This window comes from Salvia hispanica, unplaced genomic scaffold, assembly GCF_023119035.1.
Source record: "Salvia hispanica cultivar TCC Black 2014 unplaced genomic scaffold, UniMelb_Shisp_WGS_1.0 HiC_scaffold_722, whole genome shotgun sequence".
In the NCBI taxonomy this organism is placed as follows: Eukaryota; Viridiplantae; Streptophyta; class Magnoliopsida; order Lamiales; family Lamiaceae; genus Salvia; species Salvia hispanica.
Genome location: NW_025952491.1, coordinates 1 through 20,201, shown reverse-complemented (window position 1 = coordinate 20,201; position 20,201 = coordinate 1). Strand labels below are relative to the sequence as shown.

The following is a 20,201-nucleotide window of genomic DNA, read 5'->3' as shown; positions in this document are numbered from 1 at the left end:
AATACCTTTAAAGTAGGACCCACATCCCCCCATTTTTATCATTTTATTCTTTTAAACGTGTGGATCAAAGTGTGTAAAATTTTGTGGGACGAAAGGAGTATGAGATTGAACCGGGGACCAGTTTGCCTTCAGTATATATCAGTCTGCCATGATCGGGCTCGTAAGATCAGGGGAAATTTATGATACTCCAAAAAAATTTACTAACTCCATTGGCCAAAAATTTAAACTCTATTTATTTTATTTAATAAAATAATTTATTTTTATTAATAATATTTTAATAACTATTTCTCTCTTATTTTATCAATTTTAAGTTAAATATGAATACATACCAAGTGACATTGGAGATTAAGACTAAGTTTTGGTTGGGCCGTTTCCTTTTTACATCAAGGCTTACAATATATAAATCATAGAGTAACTCAACTAATTTATTATCATAATAAGTTATAGAAATAGGAAAATTAGTATCTTTCTCTTGTTGGAAATCTTTACACCGCCTAATTAGTATAAACATCAAATCTACGAGAATGTCCAAAAAAGTAAGTATCCTAATCAAGGCAAAACTTGCTAGCGCAGAAGTATTCCGAAAATGAAAAGGGGAAAATACCACAATGTGATAAATATTCTATGTCGAAGAAGTGTTCCGAAAATGAACGATTAACTATATTATTTTGAAACCTAAATTTTATCCATTGTATTTAAATTACTTTCAATTATAGAAAATATTAATTAAATCTCAATTATGAACTTTTTAGCAAATATATCTTGCGTTTATTTCTTCTATTGGAGTAGTAGTCAATATATAGCTTTGTACCTCACAATTTCATTTTTTCAAAAATATTCATTTTGTTTTATAATTTTATTTACAATGGGCTTTGTAAAAATATTGAACAGATTCTTCAGTTAGGGCTATTAACAATTTAATCTAATTGTAGAATCTAGCAGCCTGTTAAAATAATTTTAAAAACATTGTAGTGACAATAAACAGCATCTGTCAGAACGTTCTCTTGAAATAATTAAATTAATTATATTCAATTTATGTAGACGCATCTTTGTATTTATCAAATGATATTATTATTAATTACTATTACACAAATTAATTAAGGCTTTAATCAAATCGAGATGTTACATCGATTCCAAAGTATTCGCACAGACTTAATCACTTAATCCACAATACGCTCTACTAACATAAATCTAAATTCAATTAATCTAATAAAGTTCAAATATAAATTTTAGAGCTTCATAATGTTGGTTGAGTTTAATAATATGTGTGGTCCCTGTAGTTACTCGACTATCTCTTAATAAAAGAATGCTAGTGTATAGTCTATGTTAGTATTTTTCAAAATAATTTATAATTTCATTCTATCTATTAAAATTGAAGAGGGAAAATTAAATCGGGATTTTATTCTCAAATGAATTTATCCTCCAAACAACGACCTTTCCATGCTTCAAATATTTTTTGGTATTGAAATAAAGTACGGATTTATTTACACTCGTATGAAGACTATGAATTTTTTATTTTTTTTTTGCATTGTTAAAAAAAAATTGAATTTGAAAGCTAATGAAAGAGTGAATTTGAAGTAAATTAGTATGGATTCATCCTCACATATTCGAATCTGTTATTCAGAGAAATGTTCGATTTTTCCATATCGTATTATCGTTTTAGGGTTAGTTTGAAAAATACATGATTTCTAATATTGAGTTAGAAAATGTCTTGGCAAAATAATTTCTCTATGAAACTAGCTAGCCATGTTAGTATTTTATAGGTAACGTTAAAAATACGTCTTGGGCAATTTCATTCAGAATTTTTTTACCAAAACATTTTCCACCAAAACTGATGCAAATATAAAATTTTCACTAAAATATTAAAATAATATGAAAACTTTGTATATTTAAAATGATATAAAATATTAAAATTTTGACTGAATTGATAGGTTTATATGGCTAAAATTATGCTTACATGATGATATATTTATACCCTCTCAATTTAAAGTTGTAAGCAGGCATGAAATAACAATCTCATCTACGTTTCGCTTTTACCTTTAAATTCATGAAGTGAATTTATTAGCACGATATGAAGTAACAAAAATTCGAAATATATCTATAAAGATTTTTAAGGTGCAAAAGCAAGATCTTTACAAAAGAGAGAAAATAGAAAACGAAGGGTAAAATAAAATCAGCTACTACAATTTAGAGAAAATTTGATTTGTAGATGTAATTTTTATTTAGTGAACTTAAGTAGCAATACTTACTTTGACTAGTAGTACCAAAAATAATTTTGATTGTCACAGTTGTATGGGTGCATCCGTGCATGACTAATAAATGTAGAGAGATGTATATAAGTGACGTTAAGAAAAGAACTGGCTAAACTATCAAAAATATTACTCCCTCCGTCCCAGAAAGATTGTCCCAGTTTATTTTTTACACTCGTTTTACAAAAATAATATTAAATAGGTAAAGTTGAAAGAGAGTAAAATAAGAGAAAGAATAACGTAGGTAAGACTATTCTCTACATTATTCTCTCTTTTACTTTACTTTCTCTCTACTTTAACTATTTATTATTATTTTTGCAAAATGAGTGCAAAAAATAAACTGGGACAATCTTTCTGGGACGGAGGGAGTATGAAGTGTAGCTAAATTATGGTATGTCCTGTAAGTTAAAAATTATTTGAATTTTTTTTATAAAATTTTATTTATTCGCAATTATCTCACAAGGAAATTTTTCGCTAAAAGTTCTATCTAATACGATAATCGACAATCATAGGTGAATGTCACCACTGCCTTCACGTCACCACTGCCTCCACTGGTGAGTTAAAAGATGTTGTCAATTCAAAAAGAAAACGATATTATTTGGTTAAAAATTTTTAACTATAGATAACACGTATACAATAACATTGTTATGTTAAAAAATAATTGCGAACAGATTCAAATAGAGTGATTAGTAGTAGGTTTCAAATTTTAATACTCCATTACATAACATAGTACACAATTTGATCAAAATTTATGATTCTTGAGGCAATTTTCACTTAAAAAAATAAATTTGACAAATTAGATAGCATACCCTACCCATGTACCTCTGAAAATAGTATAGCTGGAATTTGAAGCTTTTAAAAGTCGAAAGTTAAACAAAAATTTATGCCATGCACAATTTAAATCCATATATAAAAAATCAGTTCGAATTTGGACGTAAATTTGTTGACCATATTTTGGGAAAAAGAATATTGGCTATGGACCAGATTTGCTGGCCAGTGGGGGACCAATTTTTTTTTTCCAAATAGTATTAACTAGTGTCAGATAAATGATGATCAATTATTGTTTTTCCATTTACTTTTTAAAAAAAAAAAGCTCCTAGCCCATTCCTTTTAGAATTGTAATTATTTTTTTTTAATTAATTACTACTCAATTTTGATTATAAATCAGTTTTCTAGATTCAAAATAAACTTGTTATAAAGCTATCGCACACACGAGCACAATGTGCGCCATCTTATTAATCAAGAGGGAAACATGTCGTGCACACGCGCGCCTGATCCAAGCCAAGAGATGTAAACTGTAAGGGTTTCTACAACAGGCTGGCTCGCCTCATCGCCTTCCCTTACCCGGCTCACAATCGTCACATTCCGACATTACGGGCCGCGCCACGACTATTATCCAAAAAAATACCCATCCTTGCTTGAAAAACATTCAAGTTTTCAAACCAAAAAATGTGGCCAAAAACATTAAAAGCCAAAAAAAGGAAGTGGTGTGACAGTTGTAATAGTGAAGCTTGATCCAGCTGGGATAAGAAGAGAGTGAATACTAGTCACGAGGCACTTTATTAGAAGAGCGCTTTAATATAAGGTTTAAATTTCATGACTAAATTCAATAAATACATTGGATACCCCTTTGCTGACTCACTCTCACTGCCAACTCAATTCTTCCAACCTGGCACTTACCCAAACTACCCCTACTTCCCCTTTGTATTTTTTGAATTTCATTCTATTCTTTTTGTTTTTCTTTCTTAGAATTTTAACTTTATTTGGAGTTGTTTTTGTGACGATAGCAATGTTCGGTAGAGATAAGGCAAATCGAGATAGCAATGTTCGATAGAGATAAGGCAAATCGAGATTAACATGTGATGAGAATAGTAAATTACTACTTCATCCGTTTCATAAAAATAAGGACATTTTCTATTTTGAAAAGTCCCGTATAAATATCCCTTCTATTTTTGGTAATTTTCTTCTATCTAATAAGACGCGTCACATTTTCCACTAACAATTTTATAACTACTTTTACTTTTTATCTATCTCTTACTTTACTAATTGTGTTTGTGCATTAAAATTTTCATGCCGTCTCTAATGTCCATATTTTTATGGAACAGGGGAAGTACTATTTGGTAGCCGACATTATAAACTCTAGAGCTCGTATTTTGGACAAGGTCTGTTGTGGGTAAACAACGGTTACATTAATACTACAGATTTCCTCAACACCTTGAGATGATTCTCGTCATATTCGAGCATTGTCCCAGATTAGCTAATGATCAATAAAATTATGTGTCAGAGAAAGGAGCTCAATTTTTAAAAATCGATTCATAGTGCCGGTTGAATGAGAAAGGAACCCAGTATCATATATGATTTGAAAAAAATTCAAGAGTTGAATTAGAGATGAGTTGGGCATAGGGAAAGAAAGATCGTCGAATCGAATGGATTGGTTACCATTGTCGCATACATCGTTTGCTCTAATGTGCAGTAATTGGTCGTTTGTGCGTGGTGATGAGAAAATCATTAAAGTAAATAAATTAATTTTCTTAAAAACAACAGATAAAAGGAGATGGGCATAGATGGGCAATTACGTAAATTCAAATGGCCAACGCATCGAGAAGCGTTACGCTAGCTGTAACAGTGTAGATGGATGAAAGCTGTAATATTCATTTTGTTATTTTCTCCAGTTCATCAAAATGTAACGCCTACCCACTTTCACTTGCCCCACTAATTAAACCGCGTTTCCCCTCATTATAAATACCCTTCCACCTCTCCAGCATTCTTCATCCAAACAGTCCCTTCTCTCAATCTCTCTCTCTAAAAATATCACACTTCACTCTCCAATGGCTTCTTCCACCATTCTCAACCTTCTAGCCATTTTCTCTCTCTTAAATCTCGCCTTCGCTTCACGATTCGAAGACACACAAACTCAGCTGCTGAAATATCACAAAGGCGCTCTCCTCCACGGCAAAAACTCCGTCAACCTAATTTGGTACGGCAAATTCACCTCTTCACAGCGCGCAATCGTCGCCGATTTCATCACATCTCTCTCCGATTCCTCTCCGCCGCAATCCAACCCCTCCGTCGCCGCGTGGTGGAAAAAAACAGAGAAGTACTACCACCTCGCCTCCAAAAAGCAATCGCTCTCTCTCTACCTCAACAACCAGATCCTCGACGATGAATACTCAATCGGAAAGTCTCTCACCGAAAAACACCTCGTAGATCTGGCATCTAAAGGCGAGAAAACCAACGCGATCAACATTGTGCTAACCGCATCCGACGTCGCCGTCGACGGTTTCTGCCAGAACCGTTGCGGCAGCCACGGATCCAAATCGAGCGCCGTGAAGGGGAAAAATCAGAAATTCGCCTACATTTGGGTGGGGAACTCGGAGGCTCAGTGCGCCGGCTACTGCGCGTGGCCGTTCCACCAGCCGATCTACGGTCCGCAGAGCCCGCCGTTGATTGCTCCGAACAACGACGTCGGAATCGACGGAATGGTGATCAATTTGTCCGCGCTGTTGGCCGGAACCGCGACGAATCCGTTCGGAAACGGATTTTATCAAGGAACGGCGGATGCGCCTTTGGAAGCAGCGACGGCGTGCCCCGGGGTGTATGCGAAGGGAGCGTATCCAGGCTACGCCGGAGATTTGCTGGTGGAGAAGAGTAGTGGTGCTAGCTATAATGCGCATGGTGCTAACGGCAGGAAATACGTGCTTCCCGCTATATATGATCCTTCTACATCCAAGTGCTCGACTTTGGTTTAATTTTAGGGGATTTTTTAATTTTTGATATAGAAAAATTATGTACTAATAGAAAATTCATTTATTCTTTTTAATATTTAATTTTGTTGTAATACTAAGCAAATTTATTGCGGTTTGCTTTGTATGTATAAAATTTAAAATTGGTCTATTTACTAAAATTATTGAGTCTTTCAACACTCTGATCGATTGCAACTTCGGGATATTTTTGGTTGAGCACTCAGACATCGGAATAGTTCTATGACTATCAGAATAATCACCTAGATTGTTCACAGAAAGAGACTTTCTTAGCTCAATCATTCATTGCCTTCGGCATTTTTTTCCTTCATCCAAACACATTTGTCAATTGCTCCACAATATCAACATGGAACTAATTGTTCAATCGAATGATACTTTCGTTCTTTTGTAGCAAGCCGATGCAAAAAGTCTTTGTTGAGTACAAACTCATGACTCATTCCACGTCGGGATTTTGAGGGAAGTTGGAAGGTGTATATAATATCTGTCCAATCCCAATTAGTTTGACTCTTTTTGAGAGTGACCCAAAAACAAATTCGTGTGGACTTGACCTAAAGCGAGCAATATCAAACTATTATTGCAGTCGGCAATCCAAACAGTGTTGATTTGTCATTCTTAACCCGTCTTTCTCGATTAAATTGCTTTTTTGATTTCTAACTTGAAGACAATTTATACTCCCTTCGTCCCTCTATAGTAGAAGCATTTCTTTTTGACACGGGATTTAAGAAAATTGTTTTAAATGAGTTAAGTAAAAGGAGAATAAAGTAGAAAGGAAAAATGTAGAGAGATGAAGAGAGAGTAAAATACCTTTTACCAAAAAAAAGAAACGACTCATCTATAGTGGGACAATCCAAAAAGGAATACGACTCAGCGAAGGTACGGAGGATAGTACTATTTTTGATTTCCAACTTCATAATAAATATTTATTTCACCTTATATAATTATATGACGAATCTAGAAAATGTTGTTTGGTACAATTATTTTTATTTATTAATTTTCATTTACTCTAAGGATATTGATTTAATTGTTGCATCCTTTTTTCGGTATCAGAGTAATAACCACACGACGAACTCCAGTCGATCACCACCTCCATGATTTGATGCAACTTAAACCAAAATCAAAGACACAAATCGATAGAACGGATAAATAGGAACTGCATTGATGATACTTCAAATGTAAATGAAAACAAAAGATACAATAATAAGATGAACACGATACATTCAACGGAGAATCACCGGATCACCGGATTCTCCCGATGACCCAAGCTCGCAAGCTCACACAATTCTCATGACTGACTCTCGAAGATGATGTCTCTGTATTTATTCTTATTATCTTTTGGCTTCTCTCTCATTTCTGTTTGAGCTGCTATATCTCCCTGATGACGTGGCACCTAGCTGGCATGTAAGTTGTTGTGCAGATTTGCAAAGGCGTGTTCCTAGTTGAGCGTTTCTTCTCCTTTTTTTTCAATTTGTGATCGTAACATTAATTTAGTTTGAATGATTTAATTTTATTTTTCTTTATGTGGTACGTAGTTTTTTATCTTCATATTTATAGAGATGACATAGTACTAACATTTTATAAGAGTGAAAATAAAGAAATGAAATATTTTATTGTTACGAACACATTTATTATAATGATAATATAACAACAATAATAACGCGTCGTGACATAATTAGATAGGGCAATGACTGTGCCAAATTCTCACTATTCAATGTCAATATGTGATGATTACAAATTATGAAAGCGTGTTAGGATCACCAAATTCAGATAATAACCAAATATATTGCACTCTTATAAGTTGCGAATTTAATAAATATGCCCCCAAAATGCTAGTGTGACAATAGTATTTGACAAAAATAATACTAATGTACTGTAATAACCAAGGTGTAATGAATTAGTGATTCAGCATCTCATCTTTTTAAGTATGAGGTCAAAGAGTTTTGATCTTTGCTTATATAATTAGAATAAACCTTGAGATGATTGTTGGGACTAACTCTTAGCAATAGATATACATTGAGAAACCAAAAAAAATTAACAATGGAATCCTCCAACTCTAGTCTCTCAAATTAACAATCCAACACCCTCCCAAATTAACAAAATTCAACAACAACAAAATTGATTTTTCATCTTGTCGAACACACACATTGTAAAAATAGAGGGCCGGGCGAGATAGGAGCGGCGAAACGAAGGCGGCAAGGAACACAGACTTGTTCTTCACCGCCGTCGCTTCCTTCTAGAAAGACTGAGGGGGAGGAAATCTTATCCCATAGGCTGGCGACTAACAATCCCACCCAGGGACGGAGCCAGAAATTTATAGGGAGAGGGGCAAATTTATATATGAGGAAATTTTAAGAATTTGAATAGAAACATTTAATGAGAAATTAAAAGAAATAAATAATAAATTATACAATATACAAATGAATATGAAATATATGAGGTGGGGCAAAAAGCCCTTGTTTCAATGAATGTAGATCCCCCCCTCCTCCCACCCTAGTGCCCCACCCTCACCCTTTGTCCGGGCCAAATTGGCATGACTTGTGGGTGGCGGGTGCCATAATAATTTGAAACTAGACATAAAAACCTTACAAAACTTGAAAAAGGTTTTCATGGTACGGAGAACCACACCTGATTTTGTAGGGGCCTTATTTGATATTGTAGGGACCTTGTCCCATAGGTCGGGGCCAACACCCCACCCCAACTCCGCATCCTCACCCCTTGGTTCGAGCTAGATTGGTATGAGTTGTGGATGCTCTAATAATTTGGAACTAGATATAAAAATGTTACAAAACTTGAAAATGTTGCCCTAGGTATAGGATTAGAATATATACTCAAATTTCTATATGTGCCGCAACTTTAAAAATCAGTTAAGAAAAAACATAAAAACTTATTTACCGTTATACTCTTTATGTCCCATAGAAACTTTCGCCTGTTTCATAAAAATAGATCATATTTTATGGTAACATTTTTTCCCTCTTTTTATTGTAACTATAATACTTTTTTTTTTTTATCAATTATGCATTAAAATTTGTGTCAACTTCAATTACTTATGTGTATATGGGACAGAGTAGAACGTTCTAGAATTTTTATATACATCAAAGTATTTATGGCAAATTTCCCTAGAATTTATTATATTTAATCAACACGTTTTACTCTATAAAATGTGGAAGAGAATGTATGCTATCTAGCTGTAATGCAAAAATATTTAAAATTAAATTGTCAGTTACAAGTTTATTCATTTAATTCTAAGTTGGATTGCTAGTTGGATCAAAGCTGTATAACTGTATTAACTATTGCCTATTGTGTTTTCTTATGGATAAATTGGGCGGCAGCGAAACCAGAGAGCAACGGGTATCCACTTTGACTCTCACTCAAAACGCCGCGTTTTAGTCACTTTGTATCTCTACCAATTTCAAATCCCTCTCTATAAATACCCTCACCCGCCTTCTTCAATCCTCACTCTCACCTCAATCTCTCTCTAACCAGAAGCACTGAAACACAAATTCAATGGCTTCTTCTTCCACCATTCTCAAATTGTTAGCAATTTCATTTCTCTTGAATGTCTGCGTTGCTTCAAGAGCAATCCCCAATTCTCTGGCTGAAGACACACAGCAAACTCAGCTCATGAAATACCACAACGGCGCTCTCCTCCGCGGCAGAATCTCCGTGAACCTAATTTCGTACGGCAAATTCACCCCTTCTCAACGCGCAATAGTCGCCGATTTCATCACATCTCTCTCCGATTCCTCTCCGCCGCAATCCAACCCCTCCGTCGCTGCGTGGTGGAAAAAATTAGAAAAGTACTACCACATCGCCTCCTCTAAAGAGCAATCGCTCTCTCTCCACCTCAACAACCAGATCCTCGACGATTCCTACTCAATCGGAAAATCTCTCACCGAAAAACACATCGTAGATCTGGCATCTAAAGGCGAGCAAATCAACGCGATCAACGTCGTGCTAACGGCATCCGACGTCGCCGTCGACGGTTTCTGCCGAAACCGCTGCGGCAGCCACAGATCTAAATCGAGCGCCGTCAACGGAAAAAATCAGAAATTCGCCTACATTTGGGTGGGGAATTCGGAGGCTCAGTGCCCTGGCTACTGCGCGTGGCCGTTCCACCAGCCGATCTACGGTCCGCAGAGCCCGCCGTTGATTGCACCGAACAACGACGTCGGAATCGACGGAATGGTGATCAATTTGTCGGCGCTGTTGGCCGGAACCGCGACGAATCCGTTCGGAAACGGATTTTATCAAGGAACGGCGGATGCGCCATTGGAAGCAGCGACGGCGTGCCCCGGGGTGTATGCGAAGGGAGCGTATCCTGGCTACGCCGGAGATTTGCTGGTGGAGAAGAGTAGTGGTGCTAGCTATAATGCGCATGGTGTTAACGGCAGGAAATACGTGCTTCCCGCGATACATGATCCTTCTACATCTGAATGTTCAACTTTGGTTTGATTTTATCTATTTAGGATTAATTTTTTTAGATAGATGATTGAATTCATTTATTCAATTTGTTTGTCTGGTGTAAAACAAATGGATTCGGTTTGCTTTACTATGATTATAAAAGAAAAGAGTTACTACTACACTGAATATTCATTGGATGGAATATATTGCTCACTGTTGTTTAAAATTAATTTACTGTTTACCTAAATAAAAATAGCATATATTAACATGGTTTTAATAAAAAATAATAAATTATGCTTATATTTTTCTCGTCCGTCGTAATAAAGTGATTAATGTCAAAATCATATAAACATATGTAGCCGAATTTAAGTAGTCAGTACTCTCTCTATTTTATATTGCTTGTACATTTCAAATTTATTCCTAAATTTAGGATTGATTTTTTAATAAAATTAAATTAGTATTTAAAGTGTAATGAGCGGTATTTAATAAAAAAATACTTAATTAACTTTAATATGAATAAATTAATTAAATAAAAATAATTCTTCCTTAAAATAAAAGGAGTACACGTAGTTTGAGAAAAGCCGAAACAAAAAAAATTGAGTAACATGAGATAGATCGAGTGTTTCATATAGTATAACCGGTAGATGTCAACTTATGAATTTGAACGAAAATCTACAAAAGCGCAATTCAACCCAATCCAAAATAAAGCGTATCTGAGAGCCCATTAAACGAATAGTTATGAGGAATCGGCTTATGCCCACGGCCCAAATGGCGAATTCGGGCCAATCAATTTTGTCGAACCTCACAAAATGTGGCCCAACCCAACAAACAACAAAATGAAGTAATTTGTTCAAAAATTGATATCACGTGGCACGTGGATAGGATTGGAGTGTCGTCACTCTTCATCACTTTGCAATACGATGGTGAATCCATTTGTAGTGGAGTTGGAAACTCATTTCGTGGTTGTGATAATTCGAAAATATTTCATTCGAAGAATAGAAGCAAAAAATAGGAGAGGGAGATCGTATTATTAGTCGAATTGTTTAAATGAGATGAGTAATTTTTTTAGAATGTTTTAATTAAGTTGAGTAATTTTTTTGTATAAAAAATATGCATATGTAATTATTCTTATTTTATTTAGTTTCTAAATTTCTTATTTTATTTCATTTCATTTAAATCATTTAACATAAATTTTTCAATCTTTATACTGAAAGAAATATCTCAATTTAATTGGAACGAAAGTACAATTTTTTTAAGCAACGATGGAATAGAAACCTAGACATCTTTTATCATATAAGGTCCGACAAAAAAAATGTATAATTAAAGTATGAAATATCTCAAGTAATCTTCATAATTAATGAACATATATATTAACTTAGTTCTTATAAGATAATGTTTTGAGGGGCAACACAATATCTAAGATGATTTTGGTCTTATACGATTCAACTACATGGAGCGATGCTATTCCCTCCGTCCCAGTATAGTTGACTTGTATTCCTTTTTGAGTTGTTCTAAGATAGTTGAGTAATTTTCTTTTTGTCAAAAATATTATCCTCTCCGATAATTTTCTCAATCTCGTACCGAATAGAAATGCCCGAACTATCTAGGAACGGAGAGAGTACAAAATAAATGACCTAGAAGATCTCAAGTCAATTGTTAGGCCTTTCCAGTTCTATAAAGTGAGTGCACTAAATTTACAAGTTGTTCAAGATATTTGCTACTCCATACAATGTATAGTGGTAATAACATGAGTACATAATTTCGTTTTAATGCCTATGTTAGTGGTGGTGGAAAATCCTGGATTAGGACTTAATGACCTCAAGTCAACTCAACACATTGTTTTTTAACCCACGTATCACTTCCATTATCGTGGAATTTACAAATGGATGTCTTTATTAATTCAAGTGGTGATCTTAAAAAGATATCCAAATAAACTATTTAAACCAGCATTCACTTATCATCATTTGCACACACAAAGAAATATCAATATCTTCTTTCACCATGCTTCCAAGGAAGATGTTGTTCATTTGTATACTAATTTCGTCCTTAATTTTCACCACGCTTTCTTATAATAACAAATGTCTTCCCCCTCAGCAAACCTTGTTGCTTCAACTCAAGAATGAGTTGATCTTCAACTCTTCTTATTCAACAAAACTGGTGCGATGGAATGAAAGTGATCATGAGTGTTGCAAGTGGCACGGTGTGGAATGTGATGCTTCTGGCTACGTCGTTAGTTTGCAGCTCGACGATGAGGCCATTTCCGGTGGAATTGGGGATTCGTCGAGTCTCTTCAGATTTAAATATCTGCGGAAGCTTAACCTTGCCTACAATGAATTCAACCATGATGCCATTCCAAAAGGTATTGGCAATCTGACTTGTTTGACACATTTGAATTTGTCACATGCTGATTTTGGTGGGCAGGTTCCTTCTGAAATTTCGACCTTGACGAGATTGGCTAGTCTCGATATCTCCAACAAGTCCGGCACTACTCTTAGCCTCGAGCTCCCAAGTTTGAAGTTTCTTGTCCAAAATTTAACAGGGCTTAGAGAGCTCTATCTTGATGATGTCAATGTGACTTCCTTGCATGAAAGGAAAAATTGGGGTCATATTATATCATCACATTTACCAAAACTCACCTCTTTGAGTTTGGTTGGTTGTAGTCTTGATGCTCCTTTGCCTAAATCCTTTTTGCAACTTCACTCCCTTTCGATTCTTCGACTAGATCGGAACAATCTTTCAGCGGTAGCACTTCATGACTTGTTCACCAATTTTCCGAGTCTCACCACCTTAACTCTTGGCAAATGCAAATTGAAGGGCTCAATTCCATCCACCTTTGCTAGCCTAACAAAGCTTATTCGTGTCGACTTGTCGTATAACAACTTGAATGGCTCACTTCCTTCTGCTTTGTTTGAAGGTCTTTCCAATCTCGTTCATCTAAATCTGTTGGGAAATTCATTCTCTGGTAACATACCCCAGTCTATTTTTGCTCTCCCGTCATTGTTGGAACTTAGTCTTAGTTACAACAAATTTAATGGCACTTTTCAACTCGACGACTTTCAAAGCCTTCCCAATCTCACGTGGCTTGATCTATCCGGCAATAGCTTGTCAGTAGATGTTGGCAACGTCGATTCGAGTTCACATGGACGCCTCAAATTAAAAGGTTTAGGCCTAGGTTCGTGTAACTTGTCCAATTTTCCCGATTTCGTTAAACATTTGGATCTGGAAACATTGGATCTCTCAAACAATAGTATTGCTGGGGAAATACCTAGTTGGATTTGGGGAACAAAACTCTCCCAGTTGTTTCTTGCTAATAACAATTTAAGTGGATCAGTTCCAACCTCCATCTGCAACGCCACACGACTGTATAATCTTGAATTGTCTCGAAACAATTTAAGTGGAACGATTCCAACCTGCCTCTGCAACGCCACACAATTCGTTTGGCTTAGATTGTCTGGAAATAAATTGAGTGGCAGCTTACCCGCTTGCCTACTTATATACATGAAGGGGATCGATCTAAGTCGTAACAACATCAGCGGAAGCATACCCCTTTCCCCCTCGAAAGGATTGCAGTGTTGGATTTGAGTCATAACAACATCAACGGTAGCATTCCAGATATTTTTCGTGTAGATTGTAATCTACGTTACTTGGATCTTAGTCATAATGCTTTAGAAGGGAAGATCGCAAAGTCCCAAAATCATTTGGTAGGTTGAGTAGTCTCGAATCACTCGACCTCTCTGTAAACCAACTAGCAGGGCCGATCCCAGAGGAGCTTGGAAGGCTCACATTTCTTTCGAAATTGAATCTCTCCTTCAATAAGTTTGTTGGGGCTATCCCAAAAGGGCGGCAAATGCAAACATTCTCATCTGATTCATTTGAAGGAAATTCGGGGCTATGTGGTTTCCCTCTCAACATTAGCTGCAATCATACTAATGCACCACCACCGGGATACGATGAAGAGGAGAATGAGATAGAGTGGGAATACGTGTGTGCTGCACTTGGATATGTTGTGGGATTCGGAAGCATTGTGTGGCTACTTTTATTTTGTCGAAGTTTATTTGTTCTATGTAAAAGAATGAAATAAATAGGGGTTTAGCCTAGCTTGTATAGTTCCCTATGTGTTTAAATTTTTGCATGCTTTTTATCTTAAAGTTTGTGGATTGTACAATGTAATGAATTTTAGAATGAAATGATGATTTGTGGTGCACGTTACTATTTTGCAGAACTTAATTCAATATGGTCTCTTCCACAATGCGTTGGCACTATTAATTTTGATCAGAGAAAAAGCGTTCCGTTAAATATATTGTTCCTAAAAGGTAGTAGTAAATTGTTAAATATATAAATTAAACATATAGTTATAAGCCTTAGTGTCTCCAAATTTGAACAATATTGATCTTGCCCAATTCAACACTGGTTAATCTACCGCCCTTCTGCATACGACAAAATTTGTCATTGTTGTGTGTGAGTGAGAGTGGGCCCACACCACGTCTTTGGATACACCGCGTCGCCAGCAAAAGTTGTTCCAAAATCCAGCTCACAAAAAAAAAATATTCCTAAATCCCCTCTCTTCCTCACATTTCAAAACCACTTCCCTCTCTTTTCCTTCATTTCCTCTCAAAAATCCCCCTTCTCTCTCTAATTCACAACTTTCTCTCTCTAATCCAGATCGGGAACGACGAATCCATCCATGGCGCCGCGAGAGGAGAGCGTCTACATGGCGAAACTGGCCGAGCAGGCCGAGCGCTACGAGGAGATGGTGGAGTACATGGAGAAGGTCTCCGCGTCGCTCGAGGACAAGGAGGAGCTCTCCGTCGAGGAGCGCAACCTCCTCTCCGTCGCCTATAAGAACGTCATCGGCGCGCGGCGGGCGTCGTGGCGGATCATCTCCTCCATCGAGCAGAAGGAGGAGTCCAGGGGGAACGAGGACCACGTCGCCACCATCAAGGAGTACAGATCTAAGATCGAGGCCGAGCTCACCAAGATCTGCGAGGGGATCCTCAAGCTGCTCGACGATCGCCTCGTTCCGTCCGCCGGATCCGGCGATTCCAAGGTTTTCTACCTGAAGATGAAGGGCGATTACCATCGGTATCTGGCGGAGTTTAAGACGGCTGCGGAGAGGAAGGAGGCGGCTGAGAGCACTCTCAACGCTTACAAGGCGGCTCAGGTGTGGATCTCTGTTTCCTTGTTTGATTGTTTTTCGCATTTCCGATTTGTATACAATAATTGTTGTCAATTGTTTAATTGCGTAGATCGGATTTAGATTTGCTACTGTGTGTGACTTTACTGATTGCTGCATCTACGCATTTTGTTGACTTTATTATCCTTTTATGTTAATTGTGGTTTAAAGCAATAGTAAATCAGAAAGATGAAATAGTAAATGAAGGAGGACTGGACTTTTAATGGCTAATTGTTTCTACAATTTTGATTAACTAAGCTTAGAATATCTAATTGCTACTAATTTTTTTGTTACATTGATTTGCCATACTTGCTATGATCGAATGAAGCGTGAATGGAACAACAATTTATATCTTGATTCTATTCCTTTGTTTGATAAATTTTTTTCTTCGCAATCATCATTTCATTTTGATCACAATTCATATCACTATGAGCATAATAATTCCTTCTAACTTTGAAGATGGACTTGAAACTCTCTCCCAAGTTTCTTTCTTATGATATGCTTTTCGTCTTCGCAGGACATAGCAAACACCGAACTTGCACCTACACATCCCATTCGATTGGGACTGGCCCTGAACTTCTCTGTTTTCTACTACGAGATCTTGAACTCTCCTGACCGTGCTTGCAACCTTGCCAAACAGGTACAAACATTTACCTTCAGTGATGATCCTATACATACATAGCTCCATACGTATATTCGTAATCATGTTGAGTTTTATGATTATCCAGGCCTTCGACGAGGCCATTGCTGAGTTGGATACTCTTGGCGAGGAGTCCTACAAAGATAGCACTTTGATCATGCAACTTCTCCGAGACAACCTCACCTTGTGGACCTCTGATATGCAGGTATTGTTTCCTCTAAATTCTTCAATCAACAATCCTGTTGTAATCTGTGTTCAATAGGAGTGTAAAATAAGGTGAAAACGTAGCACGTTATTTACATATATTGCATCCATGGCGTGCATAGTGATAAACTGGAGTTTGATGCAGGACGAAGGAGCCGATGAAGCTCCTAAAGCTGAAGAAACTGCAGCTCAACAATGAGGATGATGAGAGTCTTCGCTCTTTTTTTTCACCCTTTTGTTCCTCTATTTGAAATCCTGGCATTTTTTCGGGTCTCTTTTAGGTCTTGATGTTATTGCTATTGAATTGTGCCGTTCATGCACACACAGCCAGCCCTCGGACTAACTATGCGGAGTTCTTTGTTTCAACTTTTTACCAAATACTCTTCTCAGATTCGGATACCATATTTTATGCAAAAGGCTTGTTTTGCTGCAAAATAATGTTCGTCTTGTGAGGTGAAATAAAACATGAGATCCTAAATGTTCACATTTTGCAACTCTCAGATTCAACCTGAAAATCGAGTCATGGTCTCCCCATCTCCACATTTACTATCGTTAGTGTTTCCATGGGAAATTACTTTCTAGGGAGAAAATTCTTGAAATAAAAACCCTAGACTCACCTATCATTAAATAGAAACCCTAGACTCACCCTAGAAAATGTGTAGATGAATTACATGCTCTCATATTACTATAGAATTACTCTCTCCGTTCAATAGTAATAGAGTTATTTTGTCATTTTGGTACGTTCCATAGTAATAGAGTCATTTCTTTTTTTAGTAAAAGTCAATACATTTTTCCACACCTACTTAACTCTCTTACTTTTTTCTCCTTTCATCTCTCTACCTTTTTCATTTTCCACTTTATTCTCCCTTTACTTAACTCCACCTAATACGATTTTTCTTAATTTCCATGCCGAAAAGAAACGCTCTCATTACTGTGAAACGGAGGGAGTATATTTTTAGTGATTGAGTTTTTCCAACCTTTCCTAGGAGTAGAATAACTCATTGGTTGAATAGCTCCCTTAAATTTACTTATCTTTTAGATTAAGGAAACATAACTTAGGTAAAGGTTGAACAATCAAACAAGATTGTTATCGGCATCTATAGGTAAAGTTAATGTGGTGGTCGTCGCTGACAATAGATGGAGGCTGGTGCATGCAAGTGAACTCAAAGGGTTGGATCAGAGTGTGACCCCCACTATAGTCCCATGAGGGCTGCAAACTTTATTAAAATATGGCCTTTGGAGCTATCGCCGATCCTATGGTGTTGCAGCTGTCATCCCAATCCTGAAGGATTGGAATTCATTTACGTTCTTCATTTGTTATCCATTGTAGTGACAGCTGTCGCACCGCGCTTATGCCTTCAAACGCCGACGACAACCATATTCAATAATTGCAATTCCAAACTCTTCCCGGCAACAACTGTGGCACGTGTACAAAATTTGACTCTATTACTAGCCCAGAACAAAAACTTGCTATGATGCAACACATTCTATATTGAAAAGCATAACATATTGGGAGTTGAAACTCTAACCACTTCATTTCTATATGTTACAAACATACAATAACTCAAGTTTGTAACTTTCATCCTACCAAAATGCATATGCATAGACATCAACAGCTCTCTCAATACACCTTCCTTTCGTATGTTCATCCTTAACGAAGAAACTCTAGCACATATACAATGCCGTATATAGATTTGAAGCATATTTCGGCATGTATCTTGCACGAATGTAGAGTACAATTCCTACAATAGTCTTTTCCTGTTTCCAATGACAGTATATGTAGCTCGAGATATGGCTTGGCTGTTAAAGCATCAGACAATAGATAAAAAACTAACACATACACATTGGTCATAAATTGCAAAATTCAGGCATTAATACAACCTAAGGAGATCTTAAAGATATTCATGTTTCTGTTTGCGACAATATTTGCTTTCCATCGTCAAAACAAATTTACTTGACAGCAAGAAGTTCATCAATAAGTATGACAGCAAAGGGTGTCACTAATTAAATTTTCTCATCTCTCACTCTCACACAAAAAGTGGAACCTTTATACCATATTACCTAGAATATGGAAGCTCCGCTAAGTCTATCCATACGTTTGCCCAACTTATATTTAGAAGACGAGCGAGCATGTAACTCGTGTACACATTTTCTCAATGTGAAATGATGTTTCATAATGTACACCAGTCTTACTATTGTGTTCAATTCTAACATCAGAGTTCATAAAGCCGTAGGTTTCTTTGGAATGAAATCCCAGGAGACAGACAGTCTGGATCTAAACGCTTCGAGTATCTCACCAACAAGCATAACTACAAAAGGGTAACAAACTCTTTGCATTACTTGCGACACGCGAACTGCCCAAAACGATCAATTTCCTAAAGTTTACAGATTCATCGAACTCTAGCAATGCTGTTACAGATTCACTGCAACATCTTAAGCAATAATTTCACAAATCCTAAATCAACAAGTCCATAACTTTCCATGTTATACTACAGTTCGAAACTACATTCAAAATGAAGCCGACGAAGCCAAGATTTCAGCTATGTTCCAATATGTATATTCATGAAGTTGCATATATAACTAGTATAAAATCAAGAAAAAACAAGTCCACAAACAGATGAAATGAAAAGGGGAAATTTTGAAACTGAATTCCCAATACTCCAATAGATTCTACAAACAGGGAAAGACAAAGGCACCTTAACTTCCTTTGCCTTCTTCACTGTTCATGTAAAGAACAAATGTAAATACAATAATTCCTTACTACTATAATCATACCCCAAAACCACCATGTAAATAAATATACAGTATTGCTACCATCAAAACCTAAGCAATAAGAAGCTGTAGAATCCCAAAATCCCTTACCTTCTTTTCTTACATTTAGAGAATCCCCTCACAATCACATCCCCTTCCACCTAGGGCTCGAAACCGGTGGCGTCGGCGACAACGGCAGCTGCGGCAGCCCCAATTGACCCGTCGGCGAGAACAGCGCGCCGTAGGGCGACTTCGGAGACGGAATGCACCCAAACGCCAGCGGCGAGAGCGGCATCGCCGGAAACGGAGGCATTGCCGGAAATTGCTGCGGCGCGGCGGCGTTCCACTGCGGCGAGGCAGTGAGAAATCGCATGTAAGCAGAGACCGGCGATTCCGGCGGCGGAGCGGATTGGGGAATTAGGGCTTCCGGATGCCGCGGCGGAGTAGGCCAGGGGTAGGAAGCCGAAGCGGCGGGGGCGGAGGATTGGAGAAACCGCATGTAGGCGGAGACAGGAGACTCCGCGGCGGGGTGTACGGACGGCAGCGGCGGGAGAGGGGTGAACGGCTGCGAAACGCCGCCGTTTTGGGGGAGAATCGGAGGAGGTCGATTGAAGATCTGCGAGAGGGGAGGGGGGCGGATTCTCTGCAATCGAGAGCTCGGCGGCCGGGTTTGCGGCGCCGCAAACCGCTCGTGCGACGGCGAGCCGGTGAGCCGCTGGACGACGTCGCGGAAATCGCTCTTGTTGATGTTGTAGACCGGCGGCTGCTGCGATTGCGGCTGCGAATTGGCCGAATTCGGCTCGAGAATCGAAATTCCGTCGGAGAGCGACGCCGCCGGAGGGAGGGGGAGGGGCTTCCGATTAGGTTTTGCAATTTTGTGCGAATTTCTGCTCAATTGCTTGAGATAGGCGTCTCTGGAGCTGATTGAGCTGCTTCCAGTGTTGGAGTAAGCTGCGGAAGAAGCTGAATCGTCGAATCCGTTATCCATCTTCTTCTTCGCCGCATAAACCATAAACACTCTCTCA

The 20,201-nt window shown here is 37.5% G+C and overlaps 5 protein-coding genes across 5 annotated transcripts; 4 read left to right on the top strand and 1 right to left on the bottom strand.

The window, feature by feature from the left end:
* The first annotated feature begins 5,028 nt into the window (after window positions 1-5,028).
* On the top strand, window positions 5,029-6,143 carry LOC125199897 (protein PHOSPHATE-INDUCED 1-like). The gene has a single exon (XM_048097752.1). It carries the CDS (start codon window positions 5,078-5,080, stop codon window positions 5,996-5,998), a length of 921 nt encoding a protein of 306 aa, XP_047953709.1. The 5' UTR covers window positions 5,029-5,077; the 3' UTR covers window positions 5,999-6,143.
* A 3,290-nt stretch (window positions 6,144-9,433) lies between these two features.
* LOC125199902 (protein PHOSPHATE-INDUCED 1-like) lies at window positions 9,434-10,587 on the top strand. The gene has a single exon (XM_048097756.1). The coding sequence runs from the start codon at window positions 9,512-9,514 to the stop codon at window positions 10,457-10,459; it is 948 nt and encodes a 315-aa protein (XP_047953713.1). The 5' UTR covers window positions 9,434-9,511; the 3' UTR covers window positions 10,460-10,587.
* Window positions 10,588-12,367: 1,780 nt separating this feature from the next.
* LOC125199904 (LRR receptor-like serine/threonine-protein kinase GSO1) lies at window positions 12,368-14,489 on the top strand. Its single transcript, XM_048097758.1, has 3 exons — window positions 12,368-12,767; window positions 12,830-13,977; window positions 14,078-14,489. The coding sequence occupies exons 1-3, from the start codon at window positions 12,576-12,578 to the stop codon at window positions 14,487-14,489; spliced, it is 1,752 nt and encodes a 583-aa protein (XP_047953715.1). The 5' UTR covers window positions 12,368-12,575.
* A 488-nt stretch (window positions 14,490-14,977) lies between these two features.
* LOC125199903 (14-3-3-like protein) lies at window positions 14,978-16,827 on the top strand. Its single transcript, XM_048097757.1, has 4 exons — window positions 14,978-15,569; window positions 16,099-16,221; window positions 16,310-16,426; window positions 16,571-16,827. The coding sequence occupies exons 1-4, from the start codon at window positions 15,093-15,095 to the stop codon at window positions 16,622-16,624; spliced, it is 771 nt and encodes a 256-aa protein (XP_047953714.1). The 5' UTR covers window positions 14,978-15,092; the 3' UTR covers window positions 16,625-16,827.
* Window positions 16,828-19,048: 2,221 nt separating this feature from the next.
* Window positions 19,049-20,194, bottom strand: LOC125199899 (VQ motif-containing protein 9-like). The gene has a single exon (XM_048097755.1). It carries the CDS (start codon window positions 20,186-20,188, stop codon window positions 19,322-19,324), a length of 867 nt encoding a protein of 288 aa, XP_047953712.1. The 5' UTR covers window positions 20,189-20,194; the 3' UTR covers window positions 19,049-19,321.
* Window positions 20,195-20,201: the final 7 nt, after the last annotated feature.

Coding starts and splice junctions, on each gene's coding strand:
- LOC125199897 (XM_048097752.1), top strand. CDS start 5,078: ATGGCTTCTTCCACCATTCTCAACCTTCTAGCCATTTTCTCTCTCTTA.
- LOC125199902 (XM_048097756.1), top strand. CDS start 9,512: ATGGCTTCTTCTTCCACCATTCTCAAATTGTTAGCAATTTCATTTCTC.
- LOC125199904 (XM_048097758.1), top strand. CDS start 12,576: ATGAAAGTGATCATGAGTGTTGCAAGTGGCACGGTGTGGAATGTGATG. Junction 12,768..12,829: donor CCATGATGCCATTCCAAAAG/GTATTGGCAATC, acceptor TTTGGTGGGCAG/GTTCCTTCTGAAATTTCGAC. Junction 13,978..14,077: donor TCCCCCTCGAAAGGATTGCA/GTGTTGGATTTG, acceptor ATAATGCTTTAG/AAGGGAAGATCGCAAAGTCC.
- LOC125199903 (XM_048097757.1), top strand. CDS start 15,093: ATGGCGCCGCGAGAGGAGAGCGTCTACATGGCGAAACTGGCCGAGCAG. Junction 16,222..16,309: donor CTTGCAACCTTGCCAAACAG/GTACAAACATTT, acceptor ATGATTATCCAG/GCCTTCGACGAGGCCATTGC. Junction 16,427..16,570: donor TGTGGACCTCTGATATGCAG/GTATTGTTTCCT, acceptor AGTTTGATGCAG/GACGAAGGAGCCGATGAAGC.
- LOC125199899 (XM_048097755.1), bottom strand. CDS start 20,188: ATGGTTTATGCGGCGAAGAAGAAGATGGATAACGGATTCGACGATTCA.